This window comes from Salmo salar, chromosome 02 (assembly GCF_965601325.2).
Source record: "Salmo salar chromosome 02, fSalSal1, whole genome shotgun sequence".
Lineage (NCBI taxonomy): Eukaryota > Metazoa > Chordata > Actinopteri > Salmoniformes > Salmonidae > Salmo > Salmo salar.
Window position 1 is genome coordinate 83,230,759 of NC_138292.1, and position 21,579 is coordinate 83,252,337.

The window sequence follows — 21,579 nt, forward strand, 5'->3', positions numbered from 1 at the left end:
GAGACCAGACTATTAAAGCCACTCTGTGTATCTACCTGAGTAGGCTGCAGACACATGCCAGATTTCATCTTACAACGTCTGAATAGGTATTTAACATATCAGCTAACCACATCATATGATATAGCATTCCGATGCCCTACTGCACAGTTAAAAGACGTGGCACGCAGCCATTGGTTGATGCAATGCAACATCTGCACGTCTAGTCGGTCAGGAACTCCACCAAGATCTGTAAGATGTCACCATACCATTCATTTAAAGCCACTCTGTAAGATATAAATCATCAGAGTGGGAAACCAAATGAAATGGATATGGGGAGAAACACCGCTGGTAGTGGGGTTACTAGGAGTCTGGAAGGTTACCGTTGTGGCTTGTTGCCTAGCAGATATTCCGCGGAATTGTTCCAGAAATGCCTTGAAGGCATGGTTCCGCCAAGGTATGGAGTCCCTCCACAAGGTTAAGAAGTAATTCCTCAAGTCTTCCAATGGTGGCTCCTTGGAGGGAAACAATGGAGCAAATGCATCACATCCAAATAGATGATCTGTAGTGCTGGAGGAATGACACACGCAGATAAACACACAAACACACGCAGTTTTAAAATGGTAATTTAATCACAGAGCGTCTACACTGACACTGGCATACTATATATTTAAACTGAAATACTCCATATTCAATTAATGTTTTCTAATAAAAACATACAAATGTATTTTTTGTACAATTCGATTTAATATGGCATAAACAAAAAAACACATTCTTCGTAAAAGATATAAGACAATGGGAGCACTGTGTATGTTCTCTGATGAACTTTAAGTCAATGTGACGTGAAATATCAATTTACAGGTCCTGGTAGCATTGGAAAGGCTTCTCTCCTGTGTGTGTCCTCATGTCTTTTCAGGTTCATTAACGAGGAAAACGTTTTTCCACAGTGGGAGCAGTGGTAAGGCTTCTCCCCTGTGTGCAATCTCTTATGTTCTTTCAGGTGACTTAACTGGGAAAAACTCTTTCCACATTGGGAGCAGTGGTAAGGCTTCTCTCCGGTGTGTGTTCTTTGGTGACGTTTCAGGTGACCTAACTGGGTAAAACGCTTTGCACACTGGGCGCAGTGGTACGGCTTTTCTCCTGTATGTATTCTTTCATGTTCTTTCAGGTCTCTTGACTGGTTAAAGCTCTTTCCACACTGGGAGCAGTGGTATGGCCTTTCTCCTGTATGTATTCTGTCATGATCTTTCAGGTCCCTTAACTGGTTAAAACTCTTTCCACACTGGGAGCAGGGGTAAGGCTTTTCTCCTGTATGTATTCTCTCATGCATTTTCAGGGACCCTATCCGGGTAAAACTCTTTCCACACTGGGAGCAGTGATGAGGCTTATTTCCTGTGTGTGCCCTCTCATGTCTTTTCAGGCTCGCTAACAAGGAAAAGTTCTTTCCACACTGGGAGCATTGGAAAGGTTTATCGCCTGTGTGTGTTTTCTCATGTATTTTCAGGCATCCTGACGAGGAAAATCTCTTTACACACAAGGAGCAGGGGTAAGGCTTGTCTCCTGTGTGCATTCTCTCATGCATTTTCAGGGACCCTATCCGGGTAAAACTCTTTCCACACTGGGAGCATTGGAACGGTTTATCACCTGTGTGTGTCTTCTCGTGTCTTTTCATGTTCCCTAACTGAGTAAAACTCTTTGAACACTGAGAGCAGTGGTATGGTCTTGCTGGTTTGGACGTTTCGTCCTCTGGTTCCTCCGAGTCTGGTCTTTCTCCTGCCAAAGACAAACAAAGTGTTTATTTAATCATAGAGACATGAATGAAACCTCCACATGACAAAACTGTCTTCCTATGATATTTAATCCAAATCAGATCCAGATTCTGGTAACTAGCATTAGCGCAATGACTGGAAGTCTACAGGTACAGTAACATATGCTAACGTACCTGTATTCCCAATCTGGCCCTCATACCATCACGGTCACCTAATCCTCCCCAGTCTACAATTGGCTCATTAATCCCCCATCCTCTCTCCTGAAACTATTCCCCATTTCGTTGGTTTAAATGAGAATGTGTTCTCAGTCAACTTACCAGGTAAAATAAGGGTTAAATAAAAGAAGGGTTAAATAAAATAAGGGGGGGGGGGGAAGAAAGACATCCAGTCATTTCACTAACACTAGTTATCATTGGCTAACAAAACAACCTCTTAAATTCCTTCCTACTGCACACAAACACCATAAAAATGGTATCCAGGAGTGACAGAACGCCAGAATCTCACAGTATTCCTACATTAAAAAACAACATTTTCAATGTAGAACTTCAGTAGAATGCCCATACAGGGGGATTCCTCACTACATGTAATCCATCTTCACTAGAATGCCCATACAGGAGGATTCCTCACTACATGTAATCCATCTTCACTAGAATGCCCATACAGGGGGATTCCTCACTACATGTAATCCATCTTCACTAGAATGCCCATACAGGGGGATTCCTCACTACATGTAATCCATCTTCACTAGAATGCCCATACAGGGGGATTCCTCACTACATGTAATCCATCTTCACTAGAATGCCCATACAGGAGGATTCCTCACTACATGTAATCCATCTTCACTAGAATGCCCATACAGGGGGATTCCTCACTACATGTATTCCATAGAAGGGTCCTTTGGAGGATTGTTGACATCTATTTGATATTTGTATATTTCATTACAGAGCGGTAAAGCATCATATGACACCAATGTTGGCCTTGGAGCACATACACATACATTATGGAGTCTCAAAGGAGGCCTGTGGCATCTAATGATGAAACATTATTGAGTCTCGAAGGAGGACTGTAGCATCTAATGATGTAACATTATGGAGTTTTAAAGGAGGACTGTAGCATCTAATGATGAAACATTATGGAGTCTTAAAGGAGGACTGTAGCATCTAATGATGAAACATTATGGAGTTTTAAAGGAGGACTGTAGCATCTAATGATGAAACATTATGGAGTTTTAGAGGAGGACTGTAGCATCTAATGATGAAACATTATGGAGTCTCGAAGGAGGACTGTAGCATCTAATGATGAAACATTATGGAGTCTTAAAGGAGGACTGTAGCATCTGTTATGAAGATAAGATGACAATGAAGCAATACAGAGCCTTTTCTTCTATTTAAAGCTGTTATGAAGATGACAATGAAGCAATACAGAGCCTGTTCTTCCATTTACAGCCAAATTGAAGTGTCTTGAGTTTTGTTTGTGTTTTTACAGTCTTGTAAAGATAGGGGGGTTTACTGGGACAGGCAATGTAACATCCATCACTTTTTTAACAATTTATCAGTGCCGGTTAATAAAGTAGCTTAAAAATATACTTTTCTGCTGCTTCCCACACGGATCGGATCAGGTTCCAACCAGGTCTATACGGAACAGAGACACAAATTTGGTTTGTTCACAGGAGACACACATTGAACACCCTTTGTTTTTTTCTGAAAAAAGGCGGAATTTCTTTTACATTAATTTATTAGTAACTTTTTCTACTTTAAATTTCAATAGCTCCTTCCCCGCCAACCATAAACCTGATTCACATGGGATTTGTGGAATGTTGCCCGGAAAAAAAGAATTGGGCAACGTTTATATGGTCCTTTCAAACAGCTTAACTTTTACCACATTCTGGTTGGCCAGTCAAAAGTTTGGGCACACCTACTCATTCAAGGGCTTTTCTTTATTTGTACTATTTTCTACATTGTAGAATAATAGTGAAAACATCAAAACTATGAAATGACACATATGGAATCATGTAGTAACCAAAAAAAGTGTTAAACAAATCAAAATATATTTTATATTTGAGATTCTTCAAACAGCCATTTTTTGCCTTGAATGACAGATTTGCACGCTCTTGGCATTCTGTTACTGTGGACGGGTCTCGGTCTGTTAGTACTTTATTATGTCGGTAAGTTCGTACCTTTAGTCACATACGAGATCTCAGACTGAACTGGCACGATTTTGACCACACTTGGGTGAATGATGCGTCTTGCCATAGAGATCCGGCATTTACATAATCACTATTCTGAACTGATGTACATGTAGTGTAATCCTGTTCTATACACTGGGTCATATTGTTTACCCAGTAACTAATGTGACCTGATGTACATAGTCTAATCCTGTTCAGTACACTGGGTCATATTGTTTACCCAGTAACTAATGTGAACTGATGTACATAGTCTAATCCTGTTCTGTACACCGGGTCATATTGTTAACCCAGTAACTAATGTGAACTGATGCACATAGTCTAATCCTGTTCTATACACTGGGTCATATTGTTAACCCAGTAACTAATGTGAACTGATGTACATGTAGTGTAATCCTGTTCTGTACACTGGGTCATATTGTTTACCCAGTAACTAATGTGAACTGATGTACATAGTCTAATCCTGTTCTGTACACCGGGTCATATTGTTAACCCAGTAACTAATGTGAACTGATGTACATGTAGTCTAATCCTGTTCTGTACACCGGGTCATATTGTTAACCCAGTAACTAATGTGAACTGATGTACATGTAGTCTAATCCTGTTCTATACACTGGGTCATATTGTTTACCCAGTAACTAATGTGAACTGATGTACATGTAGTCTAATCCTGTTCTGTACACCGGGTCATATTGTTTACCCTGTAACTAATGTGAACTGATGTACATGTAGTCTAATCCTGTTCTATACACTGGGTCATATTGTTTGCCCAGTAACTAATGTGAACTGATGTACATGTAGTCTAATCCTGTTCTGTACACCGGGTCATATTGTTTACCCAGTAACTAATGTGAACTGATGTACATGTAGTCTAATCCTGTTCTGTACACCGGGTCATATTGTTTACCCAGTAACTAATGTGAACTGATGTACATGTAGTCTAATCCTGTTCTGTACACCGGGTCATATTGTTTACCCTGTAACTAATGTGAACTGATGTACATGTAGTGTAATCCTGTTCTATACACTGGGTCATATTGTTTGCCCATTAATTTAGACTGCAGTGATGCTGACATGCAATCAATGACGATACAGTCAGAATCTTTCTGGACTCCGTTTTATTGATTGATTTATTTATTAGGATCCCCTTAATTAGCTGGTGCCGAGGCAGCGGCTACTCTTCCTGGGGTCCAAAAAAGGAATCAAAACACAACAAATAAAACACAGTACTACATTAACATTATAATGTAGTCATTTAGCAGAGACGCTCCCATCCAGAGACCCACAGCTCAGGGCTCATCACTGTCATCTCAAGTTACCCAGGCCAGACAACCACTTATCACAGTGGTATCACAACAACCACGTAATCACTACATAATACAATACATAATATAATACAACATCTAGAAGAAGAAAACATGTTGATCTCTTCACACTCCCCGTCCTGCCGTTAGGTGTTCTTTTGTCTGGTTTTAATCTGGCTTTATTGTTATCTTGAGTTACCTGGGTGACAGAGAGTTCTATTTAATACTGTCTATGTTGAGTTACCTGGGTGACAGAGAGTTCTATCTAATACTGTGCTTTTCCTAGCCTCTGTTCTGGACCTGGGGTGTGAAGAGACCGCTGGTTGCATGTCTTGTGTTGTACCCATGAGTGTTCAAACTGTGTGCTAACTGGTTGAAACAGACAGTCGGTACATTCAACACCTCAAACAAAAGACCAATAGTGATGCAGTCAATCTCGCCTCAACTTTAAGCCAGGAGAGATTGGCATGGTCTTCCAAATGGACAATGACCCCAAGCAAACTTCCAAAGTTGTGTCAAAATGGCTTAAGGACAACAAAGTCAAGGTATTGGAGTGGCCATCACAAAGCCCTGACCTCAATCCTATAGAAAACGTGTGGACAGAACTGAAAAAGAATGTGAGAGAAAGGAGGCCTACAAACCTGACTCAGTTACACCAGCTCTGTCAGGAGGAATGGGCCAAAATTCACCCAACTTATTGTGGGAAGCTTGTGGAAGGCTACCCGAAACATTTAACCCAAGTTAAACAATTTAAAGGCAATGCTACCAAATACTAATTGAGTGTATGTAAACTTCTGACCCACTGGGAATGTGATGAAAGAAATAAAAGCTGAAATAAATCCTTCTCTCTACTATTATTCTGACATTTCACATTCTTAAAATAAAGTGGTGATCCTAACTGACCTAAGACAGTGAATGGATTAAATGTCAGGAATTGTGAAAAACTGAGTTTAAATGTATTTGGCTAAGGTGTATGTAAACTTCCGACTTCAACTGTAAGTTTGTAAGGTTTCATATAAACAATTTGATTTATATTTTTGAGTAAGGTTTCATATAAAGAATTTGATTTATATGAGTAAGGTTTCATATAAACAATGATTTATTTGTGAGTAAGGTTTCATATAAACAATATGACTTCAAGTTGCATAAACAAAAACACAAATTCCCAGTCAAAAACATAAGTCGGAACACAGCCTCTCTATTCTCTCATGTGATTTCAAGTCCTCTGACAGGGAAAATGTCTTTCCACAATGAGAACAGTGGAAAGGCTTCTCTCCTGAATGTGTTCTTTCATGTGATTTCAGGTGCTTTAACTGGTTAAAACTCTTTCCACATTGGGAACAGTGGTAAGACTTCTTTCCAGAGTGTATTCTGTTATGTATTTTCAGGCTCCCTAACTGGGTGAAACTCTTGCCACACTGAGAACATTGGTATGGCTTTTCTCCTGTGTGTATTCTCTCATGCCTTTTCATGTTAACTAACACGGTAAAACTCTTTCCACAGTGGGAACATTGGAAAGGCTTTTCTCCCGTGTGTGTCCTCTCATGCTCTTTTAGGTTCCGTAACTTAGTAAAACTCTTTCCACAGTGGGAACATTGGAAAGGCTTTTCTCCCGTGTGTGTCCTCTCATGCTCTTTTAGGTTCCGTAACTTAGTAAAACTCTTTCCACAATGGGAACAGTGGTGTCGTCTTGCTGGTTTGGGAGTCTCTGGTTCTGGTTTCCCTGAAGGACTCTTCCCGCTATTGGAGAATCTCTTCCTACTGGAGTGAGAATCTGGTCTCTTTCCTGCCAAAGACATATTATTTTGTTAAACAGAGACCTCAATGAAACCTACAAATTTTTTTTATTTTACCTTTATTTAACTAAGCAAGTCAGTTAAGAACAAATTCTTATTTTCAATGACAGCCTAGGAACAGTGGGTTAACCTGTTATGGATAGGGGGCAGTATTTTCACGGCCGGATAAAAAAACGTACCCGATTTAATCTGATTATTACTCCTGCCCAGAAACTAGAATATGCATATAATTATTAGCTTTGGATAGAAAACACTCCAAAGTTTCTAAAACTGTTTGAATGGTGTCTGTGAGTATAACAGAACTCATTTGGCAGGCCAAAACCTGAGAAGATTCTGTACAGGAAGTGCCCTCTCTGACCATTCCTTGGGCTTCTTGACTCTCTTTATTGAAAACTGAGGATCTCTGCTGTAACGTGACACTTCCTACGGCTCCCATCGGCTCGCAGAAGGCGGGAAAAAGCTGAATGATGTCTTTGCAGCCCCTGGCTGAAAAACATTAGAGCATTTTGATAGTGGTCGATCTGAGTACAATGAGACTGAGGCGCGTGCACGAGCCGACCCCATGTTTTTATTCTTTCGTCTTTGAACGAAAACAACGACTCCCGGTTGGAATATTATCGCTTTTTTACGAGAAAAATAGCATAAAAATTGATTTTAAACAGCGGTTGACATGCTTCGAAGTACGGTAATGGAATATTTATAATTTTTTTGTCACGAAACGCGTCGGGCGCGTAACCCTTCGTCACCCTTGGATAGTGTCTTGAACGTACGAACAAAATGCCGCTATTTGGATATAACTATGGATTATTTTGAACCAAACCAATATTTGTTATTGAAGTAGAAGTCCTGAGAGTGCATTCTGACGAAGAACAACAAAGATAATCCAATTTTTCTTATAGTAAATCTGAGTTTGGTGAGGGTCAAACTTGGTGGGTGTCAAAATAGCTAGCCTGTGATGGCGAGCTATCTACTCAGAATATTGCAAAATGTGCTTTCACCGAAAAGCTATTTTAAAATCGGACACCTCGATTGCATAAAGGAGTTCTGTATCTATAATTCTTAAAATAATTGTTATGTTTTTTGTGAACGTTTATCGTGAGTAATTTAGTAAATTCACCGGAAGTGTTCGGTGGGAATGCTAGTTCTGAACGTCACATGCTAATGTAAAAAGCTGGTTTTTGATATAAATATGAACTTGATTGAACAAACCATGCATGTATTGTATAACATAATGTCCTAGGGTTGTCATCTGATGAAGATCATCAAAGGTTAGTGCTGCATTTAGCTGTGGTTTTGTTTTTTGTGACATTATATGCTAGCTTGAAAAATGGTTGTCTGATTATTTCTGACTGGGTACTCTGCTGACATAATCTAATGTTTTGCTTTCGCTGTAAAGCCTTTTTGAAATCGGACAGTATGGTTAGATAAAGGAGAGTCTTGTCTTTAAAATGGTGTAAAATAGTCATATGTTTGAAAAATGGAAGTTTTGGGATTTTGAGGAATTTGTAATTCGCGCCACGCCTATCATTGGATATTGGAGCAGGTGTTCCGCTAGCGGAACGTCTAGATGTAAGAGGTTAACTGCCTTGTTCAGGGACAGAACGACAGATTTGTACCTTGTCAGCTGGGGGATTCGAACTTGCAACCTTTCGGTTACTAGCCCAATGCTCTAACCACTAGGCTACCCTGCCGCTAAAACTTTATTTCTATTAGGGTTGCAAAAACCCGGTAGCTTTCACAGAATTCCCAAGTTTTTCAGATATCCTGGTTGGAGGTAGAGGTCTTCACGGGTCCAAAAAGTTGTACCTGTTCCGAAAGGGACCTGGGATCTACCACCCGAATCCAAACTAACAGAAAGGGACCTGGGGCTCTACCACCCGGATCCAAACTAACAGAAAGCGACCTGGGGCTCTACCACCCGGATCCAAACTAACAGAAAGGGACCTGGGGCTCTACCACCCGAATCCGAACGAACAGAAAGGGACCTGGGGCTCCACCATTCGGATCCGAACTAACAGAAAGGGACCTGGGACTCTACCACCCGGATCCAAACTAACAGAAAGGGACCTGGGGCTCTACCACCCGAATCTGAACTAACAGAAAGGGACCTGGGGCTCTACCACCCGGATCCGAAATAACAGAAAGGGACCTGGGGCTCTACCACCCGAATCCGAACGAACAGAAAGGGACCTGGGGCTCCACCATTCGGATCCGAACTAACAGAAAGGGACCTGGGGCTCTACCACCCGGATCTGAACTAACAGAAAGGGACCTGGGGCTCTACCACCCGAATCTGAACTAACAGAAAGGGACCTGGGGCTCTACCACCCGAATCTGAACTAACAGAAAGGGACCTGGGGCTCTACCACCCGAATCTGAACTAACAGAAAGGGACCTGGGGCTCGACCACCCGGATCCGAACTAACAGAAAGCCCTGGGGCTCGACCACCCGGATCCGAACTAACAGAAAGCCCTGGGGCTCGACCACCCGGATCCAAACTAACAGAAAGCCCTGGGGCTCGACCACCCGGATCCGAACTAACAGAAAGCCCTGGGGCTCGACCACCCGGATCCGAACTAACAGAAAGCCCTGGGGCTCTACCACCCGGATCCGAACTAACAGAAAGCCCTGGGGCTCTACCACCCGGATCCGAACTAACAGAAAGCCCTGGGGCTCTACCACCCGGATCCGAACTAACAGAAAGCCCTGGGGCTCTACCACCCGGATCCGAACTAACAGAAAGCCCTGGGGCTCTACCACCCGGATCCGAACTAACAGAAAGCCCTGGGGCTCTACCACCCGGATCCGAACTAACAGAAAGCCCTGGGGCTCTACCACCCGGATCCGAACTAACAGAAAGCCCTGGGGCTCTACCACCCGGATCCGAACTAACAGAAAGCCCTGGGGCTCTACCACCCGGATCCGAACTAACAGAAAGCCCTGGGGCTCTACCACCCGGATCCAAACTAACAGAAAGCCCTGGGGCTCAACCACCCGGATCCGAACTAACAGAAAGCCCTGGGGCTCTACCGCCCGGATACGAACTAACAGAAAGCCCTGGGGCTCTACCACCCGGATCCGAACTAACAGAAAGCCCTGGGGCTCTACCACCCGGATTCGAACTAACAGAAAGCCCTGGGGCTCTACCACCCAGATCCGAACTAACAAAAAGCCCTGGGGCTCTACCACCCGGATCCGAACTAACAGAAAGCCCTGGGGCTCTACCACCCGGATCCAAACTAACAGAAAGCCCTGGGGCTCTACCACCCGGATCCAAACTAACAGAAAGCCCTGGGGCTCTACCACCCGGATCCGAACTAACAGAAAGCCCTGGGGCTCTATCGCCCGGATCCGAACTAACAGAAAGCCCTGGGGCTCTACCACCCGGATCCGAACTAACAGAAAGCCCTGGGGCTCTACCACCCAGATCCGAACTAACAAAAAGCCCTGGGGCTCTACCACCCGGATCCGAACTAACAAAAAGCAGCAGAAAAGTTTTCTTTTTTAACCTACTTTATTATCTGAAGCTGACAAAGCACGAGAAGAGCGGGAGAGGTGCCATGCTGTGAAAGCTCGGGCTATAGTAGACTAATAGCTGCCATTACTAGGTTATTTATCAAATAAGATTACGTAGTACCTGTCTTGGACTAAAAACCGGGAGAAACTAGTTAAGCTACATAGCTAAGGTTAGCTAGCTACTCTAATTCAGGCTAGGAGTGCATACGCTTTCTGATCCTACAGTTACAAACAACAACAACTCCATTCAGACTATTAAGTCTACCTGTTGGCTCTTGGTCGTTGTAGCCTATCCTTCTCCTTGAACTTTTATTCCGTCATTTTAATTCCATCTTCTATTAATTAGATATCTCCTAACTTTTGCCAAACAGAGAGGATCTGTAGCCTAGCGCTGCTTTGATGACTTGTGATTGGCCAACAACAAACTACATGTGCAACGCTCCACTTTCGTGAAAAAGCAAGAGCAGCAGCATAAATTATTACAAGGAAATTGTCTCTCTCTACTGCAGAAGTCGCGTTTGGATCTATATGGACCCTTCCGGACAAGTCAGTTAAAATTAAACCCGAGACCCGTGACAATCATTTTTGATCCAACCCAAAACATAATTTAGAATACCAGGATTGCGTCTCGGGTATTCGGGAACAGTTGGAGCCGCGAAGACCTCTGATTCTGGGAATCTTTCAACCAGGTCTGATTTCATAGATTGTCATGGTTACAGGCTGAGCAGAGCTCTATAATAATAGATAATGTCATGGTTACATGCTGAGCAGAGCTCTATAATAGATGTCATGTTTATAGGCTCAGCAGAGCTCTACAATAATATACAGAACAAAAATATGAACACAACATGTAAAGTGTTGACCCCATGTTTCATGAGCTGAAATAAAAGATCCCAGAATTTTTCTATACGCACAAAAAGCCATTTGCTATTGAGCTGAATGTTGAGAGTTCATCCCAGTTCGTTAACGTTTCTCCTTTGCCAAGATAATCCATCCATCTGACAGGTATATCAAGAAGCTGATTAAACAGCATGATCATTACACAGGTGCACCTTGTGCTGGGGACAATAAAAGGCCACTGTAAAAGGTGCATGTTCTGTCACACAACACAATGCCACAGATGTATCAAGTTTTGAGGGAGCGTGTAATTGGCATGCTGACTGCAGGAATAACCACAAGAGCTGTTGCCAGAGAATTTAATGTTCATTTCCAGAGAACTTGGCAGTATATCCAACTGGCCTCACAACCACAGACCACATGTAACCACGCCAGCCGAGGACCTCCACATCCGGCTTCTTCACCTGCGGGATTGTCTGAGACCAGCCACCCGGACAGCTGATGAAACTGATGAGTATTTCCGTCTGTAATAAAGCCCTTTTGTGGGGAAAACTCATTCTGATTGGCTGGGCCTGGCTCCCAAGTGGGTGGGCCTATGCACTCCAGGCCCACCTATGGCTGCGCTCCTGCCCAGTAATGTGAAATCCATAGATTAGGACCTAATTAATTTATTTCAATTAACTGATTTCCTTATATAACTCAGTAAAATCCAAGTGCTTTGAAAGGCTGGTCATGGCTCACATCAACACCATCATCCCAGAAACCCTAGACCCACTCCAATTTACATACCAGCCCAACATCCACAGATGGTGCAATCTATATTGCACTCCACACTGCCCTTTCCCACCTGGACAAAAAGAACACCTATGTTATTCACCTATTCATTCAACTATTCATTGACTACTGCTCAGCGTTCAACACCATAGTGCCCTCAAAGCTCATCACTAAGCTAAGGACCCTGGGACTAAACACCTCCCTCTGCAACTGGATCCTGGACTTCCTGATGGGCCGCCCCCAGGTGGTGAGGGTAGTTAACAACTCATCCGCCACGCTGATCCTCAACACAGGGGCCCCTCAGGGGTGTGTGCTCAGCCCCTCCTGTACTCCCTGTTCACTCATGACTGCATGGCCAGGCACGACTCCAACACCATCATTTATTTTTCGACGACAGTGGTAGGCCTGATCACCGACAACAACGAGACAGCCTATAGGGAGGAGGTCAGAGACCTGGCCGTGTGGTGCCAGGACAACAACCTCTCCCTCAACGTGATCAAGACAAAGGAGATGATTGTGGACTACAGGAAAAAGAGGACCGAGCACGCCCCCATTCTCATCGATGGGGCTGCAGCTGAGCAGGTTGAGAGCTTCAAGTTCCTTGGCGTCCACATCACCAACAAACTAACATGGTCCAAGAACACCAAGACAGTCGTGAAGCGGGCACAACAAAACATATTCCCCCTCAGGAGACTGAAAAGATTTGGCATGGGTCCTCAAATCCTCAAAAGGTCCCACAGCTGCACCATCGAGAGCATCCTGACTGGTTGCATCACTGCCTGGTATGGCAACTGCTCGGCCTCCGACCGCAAGGTACTACAGAGGCTAGTACGAACGGCCCAGTACATCACTGAGGCCAAGCTTCTTGTCATCCAGGACCTCTTTATCAGGCGGTGTCAGAGGAAGGCCCTAAAAATTGTCAAAGACTCCAGACACCCTAGTCATAGACTGTTGTCTCTGCTACCGCACGGAAAGCGGTACCGCAGAGCCAAGTCTTGGTCCAAGAGGCTTCTAAATAGCTTCTACCCCCAAGCCATAAGACTTGTGAACATCTAGTCAAATGGCTACCCAGACTATTCACATTGCCCCCCCCCACCACTGCCACATTATGTTGTCATCTTTGCATAGTCACTTTAATAACTCTATCTACATGTACATACTACTTCAAATAACCGGTGCCTTGACTTGGTACCGGCACCCTCTTGTATATAGTTATTATTTACTGCTGCTCTTTAATTACTTGTTACTTTTATCTCTTATTCTTATCCATATTTTTTTTTAAATGCACTATTGGTTAGGGGCTCATAAGTAAGCATTTCACTGTAAGGTGAAACTGTAAGGTGAAACCTGTTGTATTTGGCGCATGTGACTAATACAATTTGATTCGATTTCCTTATATGAAAAGTAACTCAGTAAAATTGGTGAAACTGTTGCGTGTATAGATATTTTTGAGCACTAATATCATAATTAGTGGGTATTATATTTAGAGTTAGCTATCTAGCTAATGTGATTCGAGTTTCCACTTACTCAGGTGTTGAAATCCAAACAAAGTATGATATTAATGACATTAATTAGGATATTAGTTACATTAATTATGATATGCTAGTAGCCAGGTTCAACAGTAAATGGAATGTCCTAAAAATGTTAGCAGTTGTGTGCTACTACCCATGAGACCTATAGGTCTATGACCTCACAATGGCCTGTGCACATTAAGCGTGCACCCCACTCCGTATCTCTGTGATTCTAAGGTATTGTAGATGTATTTCTATGTTGAATAGGATTCTAAGGGAAAATGGCATAACATGATATGCCTTTTAAGTATCTAAATATGTGGGATATGGACCAACAACTGGGATATCTAACAACACTATAGGTAGGTGTTATAACAGGTGGGATATCTAACAACACTATAGGTAGGTGTTATAACAGGTGGGATATCTAACAACACTATAGGTAGGTGTTATAACAGGTGGGATATCTAACAACACTATAGGTAGGTGTTATAACAGGTGGGATATCTAACAACACTATAGGTAGGTGTTATAACAGGTGGGATATCTAACAACACTATAGGTGGGTGTTATAACAGGTGGGATATCTAACAACACTATAGGTGGGTGTTATAACAGGTAGGATATCTAACAACACTATAGGTAGGTGTTATAACAGGTGGGATATCTAACAACACTATAGGTAGGTGTTATAACAGGTGGGATATCTAACAACACTATTAGGTAGGTGTTATAACAGGTGCACATGTCAAAATGGGGGGATATCCTTCTTTAAGTGGCAGTGTTGCTCTTTGCTGAAACACAAACTCCAGATTGTGGCTTTATGTTAATTAAATGGGGTTTTTACACCCATATTTATTGACAACCCCTACTTAACTCAACCCGACCTCACTACTCACTGGACCCTTTTGATCACTTGGCTAAGCATGCCTCTCCTTAATGTCAATATGCCTTGTCCATTGCTGTTCTGGTTAGTATTTATTGGCGTATTTCACTGTAGAGCCTTTAGCCCTGCTCATTATACCTTTTCCAACCTCTCAGTTCCACCACCCACATATGCGATGACATCACCTGGTTTCAATGATGTTTCTAGAGACAATATCTCTCTCATAATCACTAAATGCCTAGGTTTACCTCCACTGTATTCACATCCTACCATACCTTTGTCTGTACATTATACCTTGAAGCTATTTTATCGCCCCCAGAAACCTGCTCCTTTTACTCTCTGTTCCGGACGTCCTAGACGACCAATTCTCATAGCTTTTAGCCGTACCCTTATCCTACTCCTCCTCTGTTCCTATGGCGATGTAGAGGTGAATCCAGGCCCTGCAGTGCCTAGCTCCACTCCTATTTCCCAGGCGCTCTCTTTTGATGACTTCTGTAACCGTAATAGCCTTGGTTTCATGCATGTTAACATTAGAAGCCTCCTCCCTAAGTTTGTTTTATTCACTGCTTTAGGACACTCTGCCAACCCGGATGTCCTAGCCGTGTCTGAATCCTGGCTTAGGAAGACCACCAAAAACTCTGAAATCTCCATCCCTAACTACAACATTTTCAGACAAGATAGAACGGCCAAAGGGGGCGGTGTTGCAATCTACTGCAGAGATAGGACAGAACTCTGCAGGCTACTATCCAGGTCTGTACCCAAACAATTTGAACTTCTACTTTTAAAAATCCATCTCTCTAAAAACAAGTCTCTCACCATTACCGCCTGCTATTGACCACCCTCTGCCCCCAGCTGTGCTCTGGACACCATATGTGAACTGATTGCCCCCCATCTATATTCAGAGCTCGTGCTGCTAGGTGACCTAAACTGGGACATGCTTATGTCGTGGACGAATCAGAATTAGTTGGGTAACATAGATAATTAAGATGTTTTATTAGTATAATATGCTTATTTGAGGTACTTGTCATTAGAAAGTGTCCATTGGACTCTGGTGTCTTTTCAGTTGCATGTCTACCTTAGCTGGGGCTCAGACACTTGGGGCCCAGAGAGGGGAGAGGTCAGACTTGTCGTCATGGGAATGTGTCTTTACCTATGCTTAAACCATGTGAAGGGATGGCGTGATTACTGGGGAACCAATGACTTGTCTCCACAATGTCTGTGAGCAAGTCACACCCTCCTTTTCCTTATTGTGGGGAGGTTTATGGCAGTGTCTGGGACCATGGTCTCTTAGATCTCACACTTATCCTGTGATAATATATGGCCTAGAGGCTCACTCCCTCCAGTGAGCCTGTCCAGGAGTGGGGTCAAGAGGGGGTTTGCTTGAGATGGGAGTATCTGGAGTTGACAATTGATATATGACATTGGATGAAATTGTGTTTTTGTTCAATACCGTACCAGGGAGGGACAGTTCTAAGGGAACCAGATACTGGGCTATACAATTAATCCTGTTGACATAGCAGTTACTGTCTGATGTGTTTTATTGATATCTGTCATACAAAACGTAACCTTTGTGAACTGTTACTAAGTATCTGTGGTTTGTCAATGTACGTTGAAGGGGCTGTATCGTTGCTATAAAAGATCCCTGTAGCCATTCTGCAATCACCTCATTAAATGATTCATTCGAGAGAATGCATTATTGGGGGTCAAGAACTTTTGCAAAAGTATCTTAAGTATTAAAGATGTAGTTTTAACTCGGACTGGTGTGTTTGTAAATCCTCATTTGGTAATGCGGAAATTAGGCACCACACTTAACACCCCGGCCATCCTACAATCTAAGCTTGATGCCCTCAATCTCACACAAATTATCAATGAACCTACCAGGTACCACCCCAAAGCCGTAAACACGGGCACCCTCTTAGATATCATCCTAACCAAATTGCCCTCTAAATACACCTCTGCTGTTCTCAACCAAGATCTCAGCGATCACTGCCTCATTGCCTGCATCTGTAATGGGTCAGCGGTCAAACGACCACCCCTCATCACTGTCAAACGCTCCCTGAAACACTTCAGTGAGCAGGCCTTTCTAATCGACCTGGCCCGGGTATCCTGGAAGGATATTGACCTCATCCCTTCAGTAGAGGATGCCTGGTTATTTTTTTTAAATGCCTTCCTCACCATCTTAAATAAGCATGCCCCATTCAAGAAATTTAGAACCAGGAACAGATATAGCCCTTGGTTCTCTCCTGACCTGACTGCCCTTAACCAACACAAAAACATCCTGTGGCGTTCTGCATTAGCATCGAACAGCCCCCGTGATATGCAACTTTTCAGGGAAGTTAGAAACCAATATACACAGGCAGTTAGAAAAGCCAAGTCTAGCTTTTTCAAGCAGAAATGTGCTTCCTGCAACACAAACTCAAAAAAGTTCTGGGACACTGTAAAGTCCTTGGAGAATAAGAGCACCTCCTCTCAGCTGCCCACTGCACTAAGGATAGGAAACTCTGTCACCACCGATAAATCCACTATAATTGAGAATTTCAATAAGCATTTTTCTACGGCTGGCCATGCTTTCCACCTGGCTACCCCTACACCGGTCAACAGCACTGCACCCCCCACAGCAACTCGCCCAAGCCTTACCCATTTCTCCTTCTCCCAAATCCAGTCAGCTGATGTTCTGAAAGAGCTGCAAAATCTGGACCCCTACAAAGCAGCCGGGCTAGACAATCTGGACCCTTTCTTTCTAAAATGATCTGCCGAAATTGTTGCAACCCCTATTACTAGCCTGTTCAACCTCTCTTTCGTGTCGTCTGAGATTCCCAAAGATTGGAAAGCAGCTGCGGCCATCCCCCTCTTCAAAGGGGGGGACACTCTTGACCCAAACTGCTACAGACCTATATCTATCCTACCCTGCCTCTCTAATTTCGAATCTTCTCCGCTATGCAATCTGGTTTCAGAGCTGGTCATGGGTGCACCTCAGCCACGCTCAAGGTCCTAAATGATATCTTAACCGCCATCGATAAGAAACAATACTGTGCAGCCGTATTCATTGACCTGGCCAAGGCTTTCGACTCTGTCAATCACCACATCCTCATCGGCAGACTCAACAGTCTTGGTTTCTCAAATGATTGCCTCGCCTGGTTCACCAACTACTTCTCTGATAGAGTTCAGTGTGTCAAATCGAAGGGCCTGTTGTCCGGGCCTCTGGCAGTCTCTATGGGGGTGCCACAGGGTTCAATTCTTGGGCCGACACTTTTCTCTGTATACATCAATGATGTCGCTCTTGCTGCTGATGAGTCTCTGATCCACCTCTATGCAGACGACACCATTCTGTATACTTCTGGCCCTTCTTTGGACACTGTGTTAACTACCCTCCAGACAAGCTTCAATGCCATACAACTCTCCTTTCGTGGCCTCCAACTGCTCTTAAATACAAGTAAAACTAAATGCATGCTCTTCAACCGACCGCTGCCCGCCCGTCCAGCATCACTACTCTGGACGGTTCTGACTTAGAATATGTGGACAACTACAAGTACCTAGGTGTCTGGTTAGACTGTAAACTCTCCTTCCAGACTCACATCAAACATCTCCAATCCAAAGTTAAATCTAGAATTGGCTTCCTATTTCGCAACAAAGCATCTTTCCCTCATGCTACCAAACATACTCTCGTAAAACTGACCATCCTACCGATCCTCGACTTCGGCGATGTCATTTACAAAATAGCCTTCAATACCCTACTCAATAAATTGGATGTAGTCTATCACAGTGCCATCCGTTTTGTCACCAAAGCCCCATATACTACCCACCACTGCGACCTGTACGCTCTCGTTGGCTGGCCCTCGCTTCATACTCGTCTCTAAACCCACTGGCTCCAGGTCATCTACAAGACCCTGCTAGGTAAAGTTCCCCCTTATCTCAGCTTGCTGGTCACCATAGCAGCACCTACCTGTAGCACGCGCTCCAGCAGGTATATCTCTCTGGTCACCCCCAAAGCCAATTCCTCCTTCGGCCGCCTCTCTTTCCAGTTCTCTGCTGCCAATGACTGGAACGAACTACAAAAATCTCTAAAACTGGAAACACTTATCTCCCTCACTAGCTTTAAGCACCAGCTGTCAGAGCAGCTCACAGATTACTGCACCTGTACATAGCCCATCTATCATTTAGCCCAAACAACTACCTCTTGCCCTATAGCATTTATTTATTTTGCTCCGTTGCACCCCATTATTTCTATTTCTACTTTGCACTTTCTTCCACTGCAAATCTACCATTCCAGTGTTTTACTTGCTATACTGTATATACTCTGCCACCATGGCCTTTTTTGCCTTTACCTCCCTGATCTCACCTCATTTGCTCACATTTTATATAGACGTATTTTTCTACTGTATTATTGACTGTATGTTTGTTTTACTCCATGTGTAACTCTGTGTTGTTGTATGTGTCAAACTGCTGGCTTTATCTTTGCCAGGTCGCAATTGTAAATGAGAACTTGTTCTCAACTTGCCTACCTGGTTAAATAAAGGTGAGAAAAAAAAGAAGATTTTTTTTATTAACCCCTACTGCTTTCACCTATACAATACAACTTGTGCTCATCTAAGGACTACTCCACTAGATGATGCATCATGGGTGAATAAAACTATAAAAACAAATATTGGAGTTTTTACAGCAACTTGAACAAGTGTTACCGGTAATGAAAAATATGTCCACAGACACTTTTCATGAGAATCACCTCTTTCACCACATGGTTTAGAAACCTAATTCCAACTGTCCATTATTCCTTTCATGGAAAGGCATGTTGAACACTCTTTAGATCTTTTTTTTTTTTTTTTACAAATCACTTAGTTTCAATAGCTCATTCACAATGTGACCGAGAAACCTAAAACCAACTCAGTATTGTTCACAATCCTACCTATGGGTAGTTCCCATAGGATTGTTCACCCAAAAAGCACTTACACGTTTATATATAAATATTAGTAACTTTTAAATTTCAATACCTCGTCTTCAAACATGTGACCTAGCAATCTTCAAGGCCTGAAGAGCTTGTGCCCCAGTTTTGAAGACCGTACTTACTGGTGTTACTCAGGTCTCCCATATCTTCTTCCTCCTCCTCCTCCTCTTTCAACGTGACAGTAATCAGCCCCTCCTCTTCCTCTTTCAACGTGACAGTAATCTGCCCCTCCTCTTCCTCTTTCAACGTGACTGTAATCAGCCCCTCCTCTTCCTCTTTCAACGTGACAGTAATCTGCCCCTCCTCTTCCTCTTTCAACGTGACAGTAATCTCCCCCTCATCTTCTTCTTCCTCTTTCAACGTGACAGTAATCTGCCCCTCCTCTTCTTCCTCTTTCAACGTGACAGTAATCTGCCCCTCCTCTTCTTCCTCTTTCAACGTGCCAGTAATCTCCCCCGCCACTCTGAAAACTCCTTCCTCTTCTTTCACAGTAACATCCTCCTCTTCTTTCACTCCGAAAACGTCTTTCTCTTCTGTCACAGTAACTTCTTTCTCTTCTTCTTTGACTGTAACAGCCTCACCCTCTACTTCTTGTTTAACTTTAACAGCCTCTTCTTCTTTCTCCGTCCAGCAGACCTTTTCTTTAGCAGGAGTGGAGTATCTTAGTGAACTCATGGTCGGGGATGTTAACTAGTTAGCTACTTAGCATTAGCGATTAGCCTAGTGCAAAGCCCATTTAGCAAGCCAGCTACCTGACAAACAACGTAAATATTAACGTTTCATTAAATGGGCCAACAAGAAGACACGACAGAAGTATGTTTAAAACACAGTGACTAATGTTTTCGGCAATGTTGGCTACAGAGGTGGCTGACTAACTGTTGTTCCTGTTGATGAAGTGTCCCGTCTACATCAGACGTCACACTGGCAGTATCGCCTGAATATGCACATCGCCATCTGCTGACTGGAGTGGGTAACGCAGTTTTATTTTTATTTTATTTTGGGGGGCAAACATTTGTTTAATCGAAGTATAATATTATATGTAAACGTACAAAGAGACACGTGTGTTGATGGATTAGTGCAGATTTTGTAAAGAGATAATTTAAATACTATAAGACACAACAGTAGTAGGTCTGATTACCAACAATGACGAGACATCTACAAAGCTGGGACCTAGAGACTGAAAAACAGCTTCTATCTCAAGGCCATTAGACTGTTAGCTGGTTACCATCCGGTTACTCAACCCTGCACCTTAGAGGCTGCTGCCCTATGTACATAGACATGTAATCTCTGGTCACTTTAAAAATGGAACACTAGTCACTTTAATCGTGTTTACATACTGTTTTACTCACTTCATATGCAAATACTGTATTCTACTGTATTTTAGTCAATGCCACTCGTCGTAATATTTATATATTTCTTAATTCCATTATTTTACTTTTAGATGTGTCTGTATTGTTATGAATCGTTAGATACTACTGCGTTGTTGGAGCTAGAAACACAATCATATCGCAACACCCGCAATAACATCTGCTAAATATGTGTATGTGATCAATACAATTAGATTTTATTTTACAGCGCATCTACATGAGCATTTAATCCCTAGTTCATGCAGGGCTCTATCGCTGCACCCCCCAAAAAATATGTCACTTTCTCTTAGGAAAGATGAACGACAGAGTGGCCTGTCGACTCAAACTGAATTATTCCACTGTTCTGTCGTTCGCTACATACTTCAGTCTGAGACTGACGTCATTGAAGTCGATAGTGGTGACGTCTAAATGAGGGGTGTTGTACAAAACAAAGTAATCAGCGATTGGTTCATCCCCAACCAATCAGAGTAGCAACTCCAATGACGAACCGTCACTCCAAAAGTAGCGGACCAATGGAGACTCATTGTCTACGCCTCCCTCTAAACCCCGCCCTTCACGGAAAAATAATGCCAAACCTGATTTTGACGAAACTTGGGTGAATGATGCGTCTTGCCATGGAGATCTGGCATTTACAATATTACACCAATTGGCCAGATGGTGGCGCTATAACAAGAGATTGAAAGGCCATGCTCCATTCACCCCGTTTTACTCAAAGTCA

General features: G+C 43.1%; 1 protein-coding gene across 2 annotated transcripts; it reads right to left on the reverse strand.

The window, feature by feature from the left end:
- Positions 1 to 617: 617 nt before the first annotated feature.
- LOC106594978 (uncharacterized) lies at positions 618 to 20,401 on the reverse strand. 2 transcript variants are annotated; one of them, XM_082968779.1, is made up of 2 exons: positions 19,617 to 20,401; positions 618 to 1,749 (listed from the first exon to the last, which is right to left on the reverse strand). In XM_082968779.1, the coding sequence occupies exons 1-2, from the start codon at positions 20,167 to 20,169 to the stop codon at positions 827 to 829; spliced, it is 1,476 nt and encodes a 491-aa protein (XP_082824905.1). In that variant the 5' UTR covers positions 20,170 to 20,401; the 3' UTR covers positions 618 to 826. The 2 variants fall into 2 exon arrangements, with proteins under 2 accessions (XP_082824905.1, XP_082824906.1); XM_082968780.1 differs by lacking the exon at positions 618 to 1,749 and adding an exon at positions 5,029 to 7,017.
- Positions 20,402 to 21,579: the final 1,178 nt, after the last annotated feature.

Excerpts from the sequence above, each read along its gene's own strand:
- LOC106594978 (XM_082968779.1), bottom strand. The coding sequence starts at position 20,169 with ATGAGTTCACTAAGATACTCCACTCCTGCTAAAGAAAAGGTCTGCTGG. Across the intron at positions 1,750-19,616 it reads GGGAGACCTGAGTAACACCA|GAGAAAGACCAGACTCGGAG; the intron begins GTAAGTACGGTC and ends TGTCTTTGGCAG.